The following is a 12,886-nucleotide window of genomic DNA, read 5'->3' as shown; positions in this document are numbered from 1 at the left end:
GCCAGGGACTGCCCCTGCATCCTCTGCATGCCAAGGCAGATCCATAACCACTGGACCACCAGGGAAGTCCCCACTCAGCCCTCTTTCTATCATCTCATTTTCATCTCTGCTTCTTATTCCTGACTTGGAAGCACTTGGTTGCTGGGTGGATGAGCAGGGGAGCGGCAGGCGTGCGTCTGTGAAAGCAAACCCCTCCGGCCAGCCAAGGGGAGCAGGAGAGGAACACAGCTGGGCTCTGGGGCCAGCATCCGGCTGCTTCTCCATCAGGCAAGGGCCCGGAGCCCGTGACCCGTTTAGGGCTGCTGGACAGGGCTCTGCTTTTAATTTCTTTTGCCATCAGGAGAAAAAAAAAGTGAAGAATAATAAATAGATGACAATGAACCCAGCCTGGATTGTATTTGTCTTTATAAACAGTCATAAAATACAGTTTAAGATTTTTTTTTTAGGAGGAGAGTCATCCTGTACTTTTGGCCAGTGGAGCTGAGGCTCCAGGCTCCACTGCAGGGTCTTTCTGTGGGGAAAGGGGTCTTCCCAGGAGGGGCTGTGGCAGCCATCCCCAGCCCTGTCTCCTTCCAAGAGACCCTGGAATCCCTCTATAAGCAGGGCAGGGCCTGAGGCCAGCCTCTCCCGTGGTCACCCTGCCCATCGGCCAAGTCTTTGGGCCTGGGTCCCCCGCCCTCCTTCTGGCCAGGCTGAGTCAAGACTGATTAGAGCTCCGTTTCCCAAGCTGGCACATCCCCACAAGCTCTGACTCAGGGCTCTGGGCCATGGGAACTGGGAGGATGGTGGAGGAGACTGGGGGACTGAAGGGTCTCCAGATGATGATAAAGAACCCTAGAACTTTAAGGTACTGGAACTGGGGAGAATATAGTTATCTCTTTCTGGAGGGGGATCCGAGGTCCAGAGTGGTGAGGGGGCTCATCCATGGGTGTCCAGTGGGGCAGAGGCCGTGAAGCGGGGGTGGGGAGGGGCCCTGCCCAGGCTTCAGGCCTTCAGGCTGGTGGCCTTGCCCGGGGGGCCAAGTAAGAGGAAGTCATCACCTCTGTCCATGTCACTTCCTTGGAGGATCCCCGGGGGTGGAGGGAATAGCTCATCAGTGCTGTTAAGTCTCAGCTGTGGCCACACCCTCCTGTCCTGCCCCCGCCCAGGCTGGTGGCTGGCACCCTTCATGGGGCAGTTTTCTCTTCCTGGGTGCTTCCGGTTCCCCACACAGAGCTGCCTCCCTGCAAAGGCACTGCAGCTGTCAGATGATGAGATTACAGAGCGTGGCGGCGACCGTGTGTCTAGCTGTCTCAGGGCACTCACAGCTCCTGCCCCGTAAACCTGCTCAAGGTCGAGGCAAATGGGGCCATTCCTGGGAAAACCTGGTGGCTGTGGAACCAGCTCATCGTCCCTCCCTGCAGAGGGGCACCTGAGAGTCTGAGGAGGGGGCTTGGAGCCTGAAAGCAGAGGTGGCTTAGCCTTGTGGATGGGACCCTGGGAAGGCCATGGGGCTGGCCGCCCACCCTACCTCCAGACGCTGCAGGACAAGCGTGGAGCCCACGGGGGCCCAGCTTTGCATCTCAGTCTCCCATCTTCACAGTAAAGGGGCAGAGGACTCCCGGCTCTGGTGTGCAGGGTTCTGGGGTCCCGCCTTATTTGGAGTCTCCAGTGATGAGCAGGGGGAAGGCGGCATAGGAAACAGAGTCGCAGTTTCAGGGGCGGGATCTGATTCCGGAATTTAGCTGACCGCACCTCTGAGAGAGGACTGAAGAGGTGCGAGTTGCCCCTGAATACCCATGAGATGCAAGGGTGCTGTGGCCGAGAGCTTGGGTCTTCCAGCAGCCGGATCTGGGCTCTGACCCCAGCTCTACCATTGACCTTGAACTGTACCTGGGGCAGGTGTCTTAATCCCTCTGACACTCAGTTTCCCCACCTGTAAAATGAGCTTTTGAATTGTGGTGCTGGAGAAGACTCTTGGGAGCCCCTTGGACAGCCAGGACATCAAATCAGTCAATCTTAAAGGAAATCATCCCTGAATATTCATTGGAAGGACTGATGCTGAAGTGCCAATACTTTGGCCACCTGATGTGATGAGCCACCTCATTGGTAAAGACCTTGGTGCTGGGAAGATCAAGATTGAGGGCAGGAGGAGAAAGGGGAACAGGAATGAGATGGTTGGGTGGCATCACCGACTAAATGGACATGAGTTTGAGCAAACCCTGGGAGATAGTGAAGGACAGGGAAGCCTGGCGTGCTGCAGTCCATGGGGTTGCAAAGAATTGGACATGACTTAGTGACTAAATGACAACAACAAATTGGGGTTGTGAGAATACCCACTTCGTGAGTTTATTGAGACCATGAATGAAGTCATGTTTCTAAAGTACCACCATCATGCCTGTCACTGAGTAGGCATTCCAGATGCTACGCTTTGATGTGACATGAAAGTCGCTCAGTCATGTCCAACTCTGCGACCCCATGGACCACACAGTCCATGGCATTCTCCAGGCCAGAATACTGGAGTGGGTAGCCTTTCCCTTCTCCAGGGGATCTTCCCAACCCAGGGATCGAACCCAGGTCTCCCGCATTGCAGGTGGATTCTTTACCAGCTGAGCCACGAGGGAAGCCCAAGAATACTGGAGTGGGTAGCCTATCCCTTCTCCAGCGGATCTTCCCAACCCAGGAATCGAACTAGGGTCTCCTGCATTGCAGGAGGAGCTATCAGGGAAGCCCAGAACCCTCTGATAGTTGCTTACTATTATAAGTCAACTGTCCCTTCTTGGGAAGGGAGGTGAAGTTCAGGATTGGGAGGAGAATGGGAAGGAGGGTGTGCTTTTTAATACCCCACAGTTAGGAGGAACAGTGGGACTCTTTGACTATGGAAGGAGAGGGTCAAGAGGCAGCATGAGAAAAATGGGGAGTGAAGGCCTGCGGGAGGACGGAGCTTTGAGTTGGGCCCTGCAGTGCGCTGGGTAGAGCTGAGGAGGCGGGCTCTGGGGTACCCGGCCCTGGAGCTACCTACTCAGGGTGGGGAGAGGGGAATAAGAAAGCTGTATCCCCAGGGCCAGGGCTTTGCAGTACCAGTGACCCCATCTGAGGCACCCAGAGCAGATACTTGCTTGGATTCTCAGTCGCTGCAGCTGCCAGGCTCCAGTGAGAAAGAAAAGCGACGTGCGGGTGGTGTCTGAGCTCGGGTCCAAAACTGTCTTCCTCCTCGCAGCGATTTTCCAAGTTGTGTTTATATCTCCCTGGAACTCCCCTGCTCCCCAAGGCCAAGAGGGAAATTTGATGTCATGATTTGGATGGATGGGGGAGATTTCTGCCGAGAGACGGCGAGAACGAAGGGGTGGAGGATTTTCCTCCATGCTGGATGTGATGGGTTCGGAACAGGCCGGGGTCCTTCCTGGTCAGGGGTCTGGGGACAGGGATCTGAGGGCGTGCCCAGAAGCTGCAGGGAACGGGGCCTGGACCTGTCTGGAGTTGGGCCGACTTCTGGCCAGCAGAAGAGTGGAAAGGATTATGAGTCTCTGTTTGGGGAAATAAATTATTTCAAGGCCCCCCCTCCCATCATAAAAATAAGACAATGCTTAGAAAAAAATTTTTGGAAGAAACACTATAAACCATTAACAGTGGCAAGGACATGGGGTTTGAAGTGTGTGGAGCAAAAATGAAGGATAAACCCTTATGTGATGCTTGAATTTTTTTTATAATTCAGGTGCCCTTGGTTACGTCTGTTATCCTGGCGTAATTATTATGATGGCTCTTTTCACTCTCCAGTGTCCCATTTGGACCATAAAGTCTAAGGTCAAGTTATTTATAGGCCTGTTTTGACTTTGTAGTAGAGATTTATATGCTTATTACAAGATGTTCAACAAGCAGAGAAGGATGTAGCAAAGTAAAGATGAGCTAGAACCTCCCTATGAAGTTGGCTGTTTGGGGTTGTGGAAAGAGAAGCTCTGGTGGCCCAGGAGGAAGGCATGGTGGTGGGGAGGCCCTCAGAGCTGGTGGGGTTCCTGTGGTCAGGCATGACTTGCAGCCCCTCCAAGCTGGCTTCCCAGGAGATGTCATCTGCAGGAGCAGGCGTGTTGCTCCCCTGTATGTCTGGACAAGGCGGGGTCCCCAAGATGCCATGTGGGGAGGACTTCATCCCTCTGAATGCTGCTCGTTCGGCCTCATCATCCCCAGGAGCCCTTCAGGGCTGCACCCTGCCAAGCTCAAGTTGGCATGAGTTAGGTTCTTGAGGGAAAGGCTGGAAGAGGGAAATCCCCCAGCGAAGGGAGAGGAAGGCAGGCCTTGGAACAGTGCCCTTGGGGCCAGGCGGGTCCAGCCACTGGGCAAGGCTGACTGTCACCTCCCTGCAGATGCGCCCCAGCTGTTGGAGCTGCCCCAGGATGTCACCGTGGAACTGGGGAGGAGCGCCCTCCTGGCCTGCCGGGCCACGGGGCGCCCACTGCCTACCATCACCTGGCGCCGTGGAGATGACCAGCCTCTGGGGCCCAGGCCAGGCAGCAGGCCTGGGAGGCCCGACTCAGGGGTGCTGTTCTTTGAAAGTAAGAGATTGGGGCTGGGGGAGGGTGGACAGGGGAGACAGGATGGCTTTTGACACCCTAAGCCCCCAGACTGGGCAACTGGGAGCAGGACACTGACCCCAGGAGCTGGCCATGGGTCAGGCTGATGTAGGGTCATATTTCGGCCGAGTGACTCTGGTCATGTCACTCCACTCCTCTGAACCAGTCACACTAGTAATAGTGACGGTACCTCCCACCCTGGTTTAACAACAGTCCACCTTAAGGAGCTACTGTGTGAGTAATACACGTAAATCCCCTAGCACAGTGTCTGACACATATTAAGTGTTATATGTGATAGCCATCATCATCACCATCATCCTCCTCACCACCACCACCCTCATCATCACCATCATCGTCACCACCATAAATCATCACCATCATCTTCCTCATTATCATCTTTATCATGATCAATTCCATCATCACCACCACCATCATCACCATCACCATTATTTTCACTACTGTGCCAGGCCGGATGCTTAGCACTATATTTGCATCATCTATGGATCCCTCCTAATCATACTACAAGGCGCAGTTATTGATAAATTATCCCCTTTCTACACATGAGCAAGACTAGGCCTTCTCACCTTTCCAAGGCCCGGCTGTATCCCCTATCCTCCTCCTCCCCGCCATCCCAGCCTTCCTATCTGACCTCTGCAGGGCCAGGCTGTGCCAAGGGCGCTGTTGGCACCTGGGGAGCTGGAGCCTGTGGGGGCTGGAGGCAAGATGTGCTCTGACAGTCAGGTCTGCCTTTTCCTGCCCCTCAGGTGTGGTCCCCGAAGACCAGGCCCCGTATATCTGTGAAGCTCAAAATGTCTTTGGGAAGGTCCAGGCGCAGGCCCACCTCCTCGTGACTGGACATGGTTCGCTGTGGATCTGGAGAGGAGGGGTTTGGTGGGAACACTGGGCCCCCCAGGGAGGCCCCCATGGCTGCCTGTCCTTTTGGACAGGAGTGTCCACAGCCAGATTCTCCTAGAGGAGCATCTGAACCCCTACTTTCTGGGTAGTGTGCCCCAAGAAGTGTGCCATTTGACCCTTTGGGATCCCCAATCCTGATGCCTCTCTGGGTTCTGTGGGGAGGAGAGAGAGGGGAGTGAGGGCCTTGGTTCCCACAGGAAGCCAGTGGACCAACACCATCTCCCCTCCCTGCAGCCCCCCCACAGATCGCCAGCAGTGCCTCCACGGTCCGGGTGCTGGAGAGGCAGCCGGTGTCCCTGCCCTGTATCGTCCTGTCTGGGAGACCCCGCCCCGAGAGGCGCTGGCTCAAGGCCGGCATGCCTGTGAGTGCTGGGCCCCTCTGGGTGCCGCGGGCAGTGTTGTGGGGAGGAGGGAACTGTCACATTAACACCTCGACCTCCGCGTTGCGGTTCCCCTGTTTGGGAGTGTCTTCTCCCTTCCCTGCCTCTTTCCAGAACTTTCTCTGATAATGCACTAATAGCATCCTTTACCCTCTCAAGTCCTTGTGCTTCATTTGTGCTGTGACTGGGGAGCAGCAGTTTGGTGGGGGCACAGACACAACGCATTCAGCCGTCGCCCCCGTTCTGATGGTTCCACGACAGAGGCGAGATCTGTGCAACTGAGCATGTGCCCGGCGGCCTGGCACACTGCTGGGCACACAGTGGCTGCTTTACCCGCTCCCATTGATCTGGTTTTCTTTGTTGTTGCTGCTGTTTAGTCGCTAAGCCGTGTCTGACTCTTTGCGACCCTATGGAGCCTGCCAGGCTCCTCCGTCCATGGGATTCTCCAGCAAGAATATTGGAGTCGGTTGCCATTTTCTCCTCCAGGGGATCTTCCTTTCTTAGGGACTGGACCTGAGTCTCCTGAATAGACAGGCGGATTCTTTACCACTGAGCCACCTGGGTCCCTCTATTTCCCTTCTCCGTTCACTCCTCCTTTCCCTCCTTTCTCCGGTCAGACATCTGAGGTCCTTGTGCCCAGGAAGTTATAAAAAAGGTGCCCTCACCCCAGAAGACACCCCAGAAGATGCTGGACACCCAGGGGAGGCAGCAACTGTGTGGGCAGACTGCTGCCCTGGTCCCGTCCCTGCTGTCCTAGCCCCTGATGCAAGAGGACAGGCAGGGTCCAGCTCGCGGAGCGGGCAGGCTTTGTGGAGGCCGATCACGTGGGTGCCCCTCTGCAGGGTCACCAGGAGGAGGACCTGCCTGGGCACACGGGCTGGGGCAGGGAGCAGCATTCCCCAGGAGAATCCGATAGGCATGAGGGGAAGGGGTGGCCCTGGGCCTCGTCCACGCCAGGACAGAGAGTGACCAGAGAGGCAGAGTCTGTTTTAGCTCAACGGGGACACTGGGTGGGCCTGCTCCTGCCCAGATGCCGGGGGCAAAGAGCAGAAGCCCCCTCAACTCACTCATCCCCAAGGGGTTCCAAGACAGCCCGGGAGCCTCTCCCAGAACCCGAGGGCAGAATATGCAGCCAGGCTCGAGGGACAGAGACAGGGAAGCCCAGAGTGGGCTCACCTGGCGGAACGGTCCTCACCAAGGATGGACTGGCTGGGCATCTCTGCAGAGGTGGCCCCAGGCCCCATTCTGGACCAGCTTCCCCTGCCCCACCCCGGTCCTGATGGGGACACACCTGGCCAGCCACCAGGAGCCGCTCTCCCTGGGACCACAGCTGATGCGGCCGCACCTCCGCTCCACTCTGCACAGCTTGGTTCTCTCCCCGAGGACGGGCTGTCCCTCCTCTCTCTGGCCTTGGTGTGGACAGGCCTCGGAGCTCCAGTGCTGACTCAGTGAAGGCTCTGGCCCCAAGCCTACCCTCCTAGGAGGGGCTCCTCTCAGCGTCCTTGGGTCAGGTGTCCTGCCCTGGACCAGTGGACCTTGGGCGAGCAGGGTCAAGGGTATGCCGGGGGTCAGACCCACCTGGCCATGAGGGCCTGTGGGGGCTCATGACTACCCGGGAAGAGATGGGAATGTCACCCCCAGGCCCCCCACCCTCTCTGCAAACCCCTGGCCTCTCTATCCAGGCTGTTCCATGCTGGGCTAGTGGGCAGTGAGGTTTCTGGAGTTCTCTTAGCAGCTCTGAGTGGGGCCCTTGGTCCAAGCTGATTCTTCTTCGCCCACACCAGCTCCCACCGGGCAGCCGGCATTCCGTCCGGGCAGACGGCAGCCTCCACCTTGACCAGGCGATGCTGGAGGACGCCGGCAGGTACAGCTGTGTGGTCAGCAACACGGCCGGCTCTCAGCATAGGGACGTGCAGCTGGTTGTCCAGGGTGAGTCCTGGGCTGGAGGCGGGGGCAGCTGGGGTGGGTGACGGCGCCCAAGGGGACCTTGATCCTGAACACCTCTGTTTAAAGAGATTGCACACACAGTACATATTCACTGTAGGAAATTTAAAGACTGGACCAAAACACTCCCCCCAAACCAAAAAACTCCAGAACAAAACCAACCTTCCATAACACCAGTAACTAAGAAGAACTGGAATAATCTTACATTTGTTGTGTATCTTTCATACTTTATACACACATGAGCTTCACATGTACACATATACACAATACATGCTGTATATATATTTATACACGTTTATATAAATGTACATATACTTTAACATGTACATTATAAATATTCTTTATATATGTTGTATATAAGTTATTTTGCATGATATACATTCTGTATATAAATTATGTATAAATTCTTTGTATACACATACATAGAAATATTTAGAAACCAATTGGAGTAATATTACTGTCTTGCAACCCAAGTGTTTCTTGTGACAATATATGACGTGTTTTCTGCTAGTAAGACTCAGACTGCGTGTCCCCTGTCTGGATGAACCAGGTGTATCTAACCTGCCCCCCAACCCTGTCCAGTGTCACCTGCGTGAACACCTGGGGATAAACGTCCTGAGGCCCCACCTTTGCCCATGTGACCAGGTCTTTCCCTAGGATACACTATTGATGTGGAATTGAGTTTTGACTCACGGAGACGGCACATTTTTAGGGCTTTTCGTGTATTTGCCCAGTGACTTTCCCATCCACAGGGTGGGAGGGTCCCTGTTTCCCTTCACCACCCAACCAGGTACCACCATTCTTTTTAACATAAAATAAGAAGTTTAAGTCCAGTTATGTTTTGTTACTCACCGCATACATCAATATCCTCTTTTTATTTGTTTCACTTGTTTTATTAAACCCCTGAGGGATGAGTGGGAAGAACTCATCGTTCCCCATTTTGTAGTGGAAAACCCAAGCTCAGAAGGAGGCTGGGTCTAGCACCCAGCTGTCCTGTCTCTTTACACTTCTGGTTAAAAGTAGGGTATGTGTCACATCCAGACCTCTAAGAGGGTGTTAGTTTTTAAGAGCCTCCACGCTCTGAAGTTAAGGAAGCTGAGGCTCCAAGACGGAGGTAACTCAGCAAATCATACCATCAGCAAGGGCTGCCTCTGCAGAAAGCCTCCCCCTCAATTCCTTCCCTGCACACAGCCCCCTCTGTGGGGGTAGCCATCAAGCTCTGCCCTCCTGGCTCATTTCACTTCCATTCAACAAATTCTGATTGACTTGCTGGCTTTGGCCACCTGGGAGAATCCAGAAGGGCATTCCCCGGAAAGAACTTAGTGTTACCGTCAGAGCCCTTGGCTTCTGGCCTTCCCTCCCAGGTCTGATTTCTCCATGCCTGGTTCCCTTCCCCTGCTCCTCCTGCAGACAACCCCCCCGCCCCGCCCCATTTTAATGCCTAAAAATCTGGATGGTTCCCAGGATGGATTCTTCACTTGTTTTCAAGTTCACTGTGTCCTGTGAACATTCTTTTCCGCCACTTCTCATCTGTCCATCCCCAGAGAGTGAGCAGGGAATTGAGGTTAATTTAGCTTTTTTTTTCCCTTTTTTTTTTTTTTTTTTTGCTGATCAAGGAATACGGGTACCAAAAGATTAAGTGATTTATCCGAAGTCCCACAGTGAAGAAACAGCACAGCTGGTTCCTAGACACAGGCTGCGCTCTGTCTGGGACATGAATTTACAGCAGCGGTGGCTGTATTCTCCTGCTAAAATGTTATTTTTAAAAATCATGATAAAATATACACGATATAAAGCTTACCATTTTAACCATTTTAAAGTGTGCAGTCTAGTGGCATAAATTAAGTCGCATAAGTGGCATTCGCGTTGCCGTGCCACCAGGTTCATTTGCCCAGCATGCATGCTTGTGCGTGCTGCCGCTTCGGTCGTGTGCGACTCTTTGCGACCCGATGGATCGTAGCTCGCCAGGCTCCTCTGTCCATGGGATTCTCCAGGCAAGAATACTGGAGTGGGTTGCCATGCCCTCCTCCAGGGCATCTTCCTGACCCAGGATCAAACCTGTGTCTGTCTCCTGCATTGGCAGGCGGGTTCTTTACCACTAGCGCCATCTGGGAAGACCCTTGCCCAGAATGCAGCAAGCCAGAACACTGGGATGCTGAGGCTTACTGCAGAGAAAGGGTGTGTTTACAAGGCAGTCAAGTGAGGAGACAGGAGAATAAATCTCAGATTGGCCTCCCCAAAGGCCAGAGGCCTAGGGTATTTATTAAAGAAGTAGTGTGGTCTTAGGCGTGGGAAAAGGTGACTGCAGGCAGGGAAGGGGCAAGGTCATCAGTGTTCTGTGCAGGTGTCCCTGGGTGACTTGCTTCTTCATGAGATGCATGTCCAAAAATGGAGGCGCCTAGCGTGATCTGAGGGTGGGGCTTTTGGTCCTCTGATGTCAAAAAGTCACCTATCAGACACCTGCGTAGACCCAGTTTTAGGGTCAGTGGTCCCAATCAGTCTTAGCTGGCTTGTACTTTAACTAAACACAGCTGACTTCCAGTTGTTTTCCTGGGAAACAACTCAGACAAACATCTTATTGTTTAGGCTACACGAAGCTTGGAGGATATGCAATTTGCAATGAAACAATTAAGCGATCTTGCTCAGTGAAGGCGGGCTCAGGCAGAAGGGTATGCAGCAAGCTGTAAGATAAGCTCAAGAATTTCTGTTAGTTGCCGGTATTGTTAACTCCATGGGGCTCAGTTTGGGGATGGGTTTTTAACTCCATGGGACACAGTTTCACAACCATCACCACCACCGTCCGTCTCCAGAACCTTTTCAACTTCCCAAGTTGAAACTGTACCCACCAACTCTGCATTTCCCCTCCCCCAGCCCCCGGTCACCATTAATTCTGTTTCCTGTCTCTATGAATTTGCCTGTTCTAGGTATCTCCTATAAGTGGAATCTTACACTACTTGTCCTTCCATGTCTGGCTTATTTCACTTTGCATAATATTGTCAAGGTTCCTCCATGTTGTACTATGTATCAGACGGTTGTTCCTTTTGTAGGGCTGAATAATATTCCACACGTACACATCACATTCTGTTTATCCATCACCCTCTGATGGCTACTTGGATTGTTTCCACCTTTTGGCTGTTGTGAACAATGCTGCTGTGAACTCTGGTTTATGAAATTGGTTTGTTTTTGAAAGTGCCACCTAGAATCCAGCCCACTGCCACCCACCATATCACCAATGAAGGCGTTCCAGCCTCTCTCCGCTGTGTAGCCTCAGGAGTTCCCACCCCCACCATCACCTGGACCAAGGTAGGTGAAGCCTGTTACCATAAAGGTAACCAGAGAGGTAGGCCCAGTGATCATGGGGAGAGGAGCGATGCAAGTTGCCGTGGGAGGTGGGCTCTGCTGATGTCACCTGTGACTCTGCTGCAGGAGACCAATGCCCTGGCCTCTGGGGATCCCCACTACAACGTGAGCAAGGACGGCACCCTGGTCATCCCCCGGCCGTCTGTCCAGGACGCAGGGGCCTATGTCTGCACAGCCACCAATGCAGTGGGCTTCTCCAGCCAGGAGATGTGGCTTTCTGTCAATAGTGAGTGATGGCCACCCCTGTCCTGGGAGAGGGGCTGGGCAGGTGTGGAGGCAGGGGCATGTACAATCTGACCTCCCCTGCATCTTCCTGGCACCCTGTCAGCAGCCCTGCCTCTAAATGCTTCCTGTCTGAAGATCAAAGCTGTCCCGCCTCTGAGGACTGTCCCCAGCAGTGTGGCCACGCTCTAAGAGTGGCTCCAGCTCAGTAACTGGATGGGGAGGGGGAGAGACCTTCATGTTGACAAGCCGGGGAAAGACACAAGGCCCTAGACTGGACTCCCACCCCTCAGCAGCCCCCTTGCCCACCTTTCTCCACGACTCTTTGACTCTTCGTGCCCAGAACCTCTGGCCACTTTTCAATTTCTTAAATGATCCGTCCTACCTCAGGGCCTTTGCACACACAGTTCCTTCTGTTGGCATGCCCTTCCCTCACTCCTGGTCCACTGACTTCTCCCATCAGTCAGATCTCAGTGCTTTCTGATCCCTCGGGCTGAACTCTCTGGAATTTCCCCTTCTTAGTGCCCATCACAACTGCCATTGAATAATTAATTGTGTACTGAACTGTTTGGAGCCAGGGTTCCCCTCGGGCCCTAAGCACGGAGGGAGACTGGGCATCAGCTGATGGTTAATCCCATTTATTCCTGAGGATAAATGGGATGATCCAGGCCAAGAAGGGAGAGAAAGGAGGGAGGAAAGAACCTGCCAGAATGTCCCCGGGGAAGGGGAGCAGGATGGAGAGAAGCTAGAGGAATATAGATGTTGGGGCAGGAAGGACCATGTTGGGGTCAGCAAAGCAAGATGAGCTTCCAGAAGGAGGGTGGGGTGGACAAGCAGAGGGGAGGCTGGGGGAAACCATCAGATCTGAGTCCAACCCGAAACCTACGCTCTCCCGATAGAGCAGAGCCCACCTTCCTCTGCACCTCCGGGGTGGCAGTACCACCTCAGCTTCCTAGGGGAGCCACGCTGGTCCTCTGCGGGCCGCATCCCATGGCTTCCCACCCTGCTCATACTCCCTGCCTGCTTCCGCCAACAGCCAAGCCCAGGATCCTCGTGAATGGGTCACATGAAGCAGACAAGCCTCTGAGGGTCACGGCCAAGGCTGGTGATGAGGTGATCCTTGACTGTGAGGCCCAGGGCTCTCCACCCCCACTGGTCACCTGGACCAAGGACTCCCGCCCCATGCTGCCCATGACCGACAGGTAACCCCAGCTGCATGGCCTCGGGTCAGGGGATGGACAGAGCTTGATGTTTGGGGAAACTGACCTCAAGGTGTCCAGTGACCCAGCTGGTGTGTGGGACCCTGTGTATGGTGGGGGGCGGGGTATGCAACTGATTCCACGGGCAGTGCTTTCCACCTACTGGCCTCTAAGGGAGCATGGTTGCCCTTCAGAGGGGCGAGGCCTCTGAAATAACACGCATACGGCCCTTCCCGCACAGCCAAGGGGCGCTGCCTGCAGGATCGCCTCCTATCTGCTCAGCAGCCCTTGCTACCTGAGTGGAAGTGAGGCTCAGCCA

General features: G+C 54.3%; 1 protein-coding gene across 2 annotated transcripts in view; it reads left to right on the top strand.

The window, feature by feature from the left end:
• The window catches only part of HMCN2 (hemicentin 2), a 173,403-nt gene that overhangs the window by 56,984 nt on the left and 103,533 nt on the right, over positions 1–12,886 (top strand). For both annotated transcript variants that reach the window (XM_043916716.1, XM_043916715.1), the window contains exons 16-22: positions 4,341–4,529; positions 5,312–5,407; positions 5,697–5,824; positions 7,627–7,771; positions 10,977–11,089; positions 11,213–11,372; positions 12,405–12,570. In XM_043916716.1, the coding sequence (XP_043772651.1) occupies positions 4,341–4,529; positions 5,312–5,407; positions 5,697–5,824; positions 7,627–7,771; positions 10,977–11,089; positions 11,213–11,372; positions 12,405–12,570 (997 nt within the window). The remainder of the gene's footprint in view (positions 1–4,340; positions 4,530–5,311; positions 5,408–5,696; positions 5,825–7,626; positions 7,772–10,976; positions 11,090–11,212; positions 11,373–12,404; positions 12,571–12,886) is intronic.

Source organism: Cervus elaphus, chromosome 11, assembly GCF_910594005.1.
Source record: "Cervus elaphus chromosome 11, mCerEla1.1, whole genome shotgun sequence".
Taxonomy (NCBI): Eukaryota; Metazoa; Chordata; class Mammalia; order Artiodactyla; family Cervidae; genus Cervus; species Cervus elaphus.
Note: the sequence above shows the minus strand (reverse complement) of the source record. Positions and strands in the feature narration are given on the sequence as shown.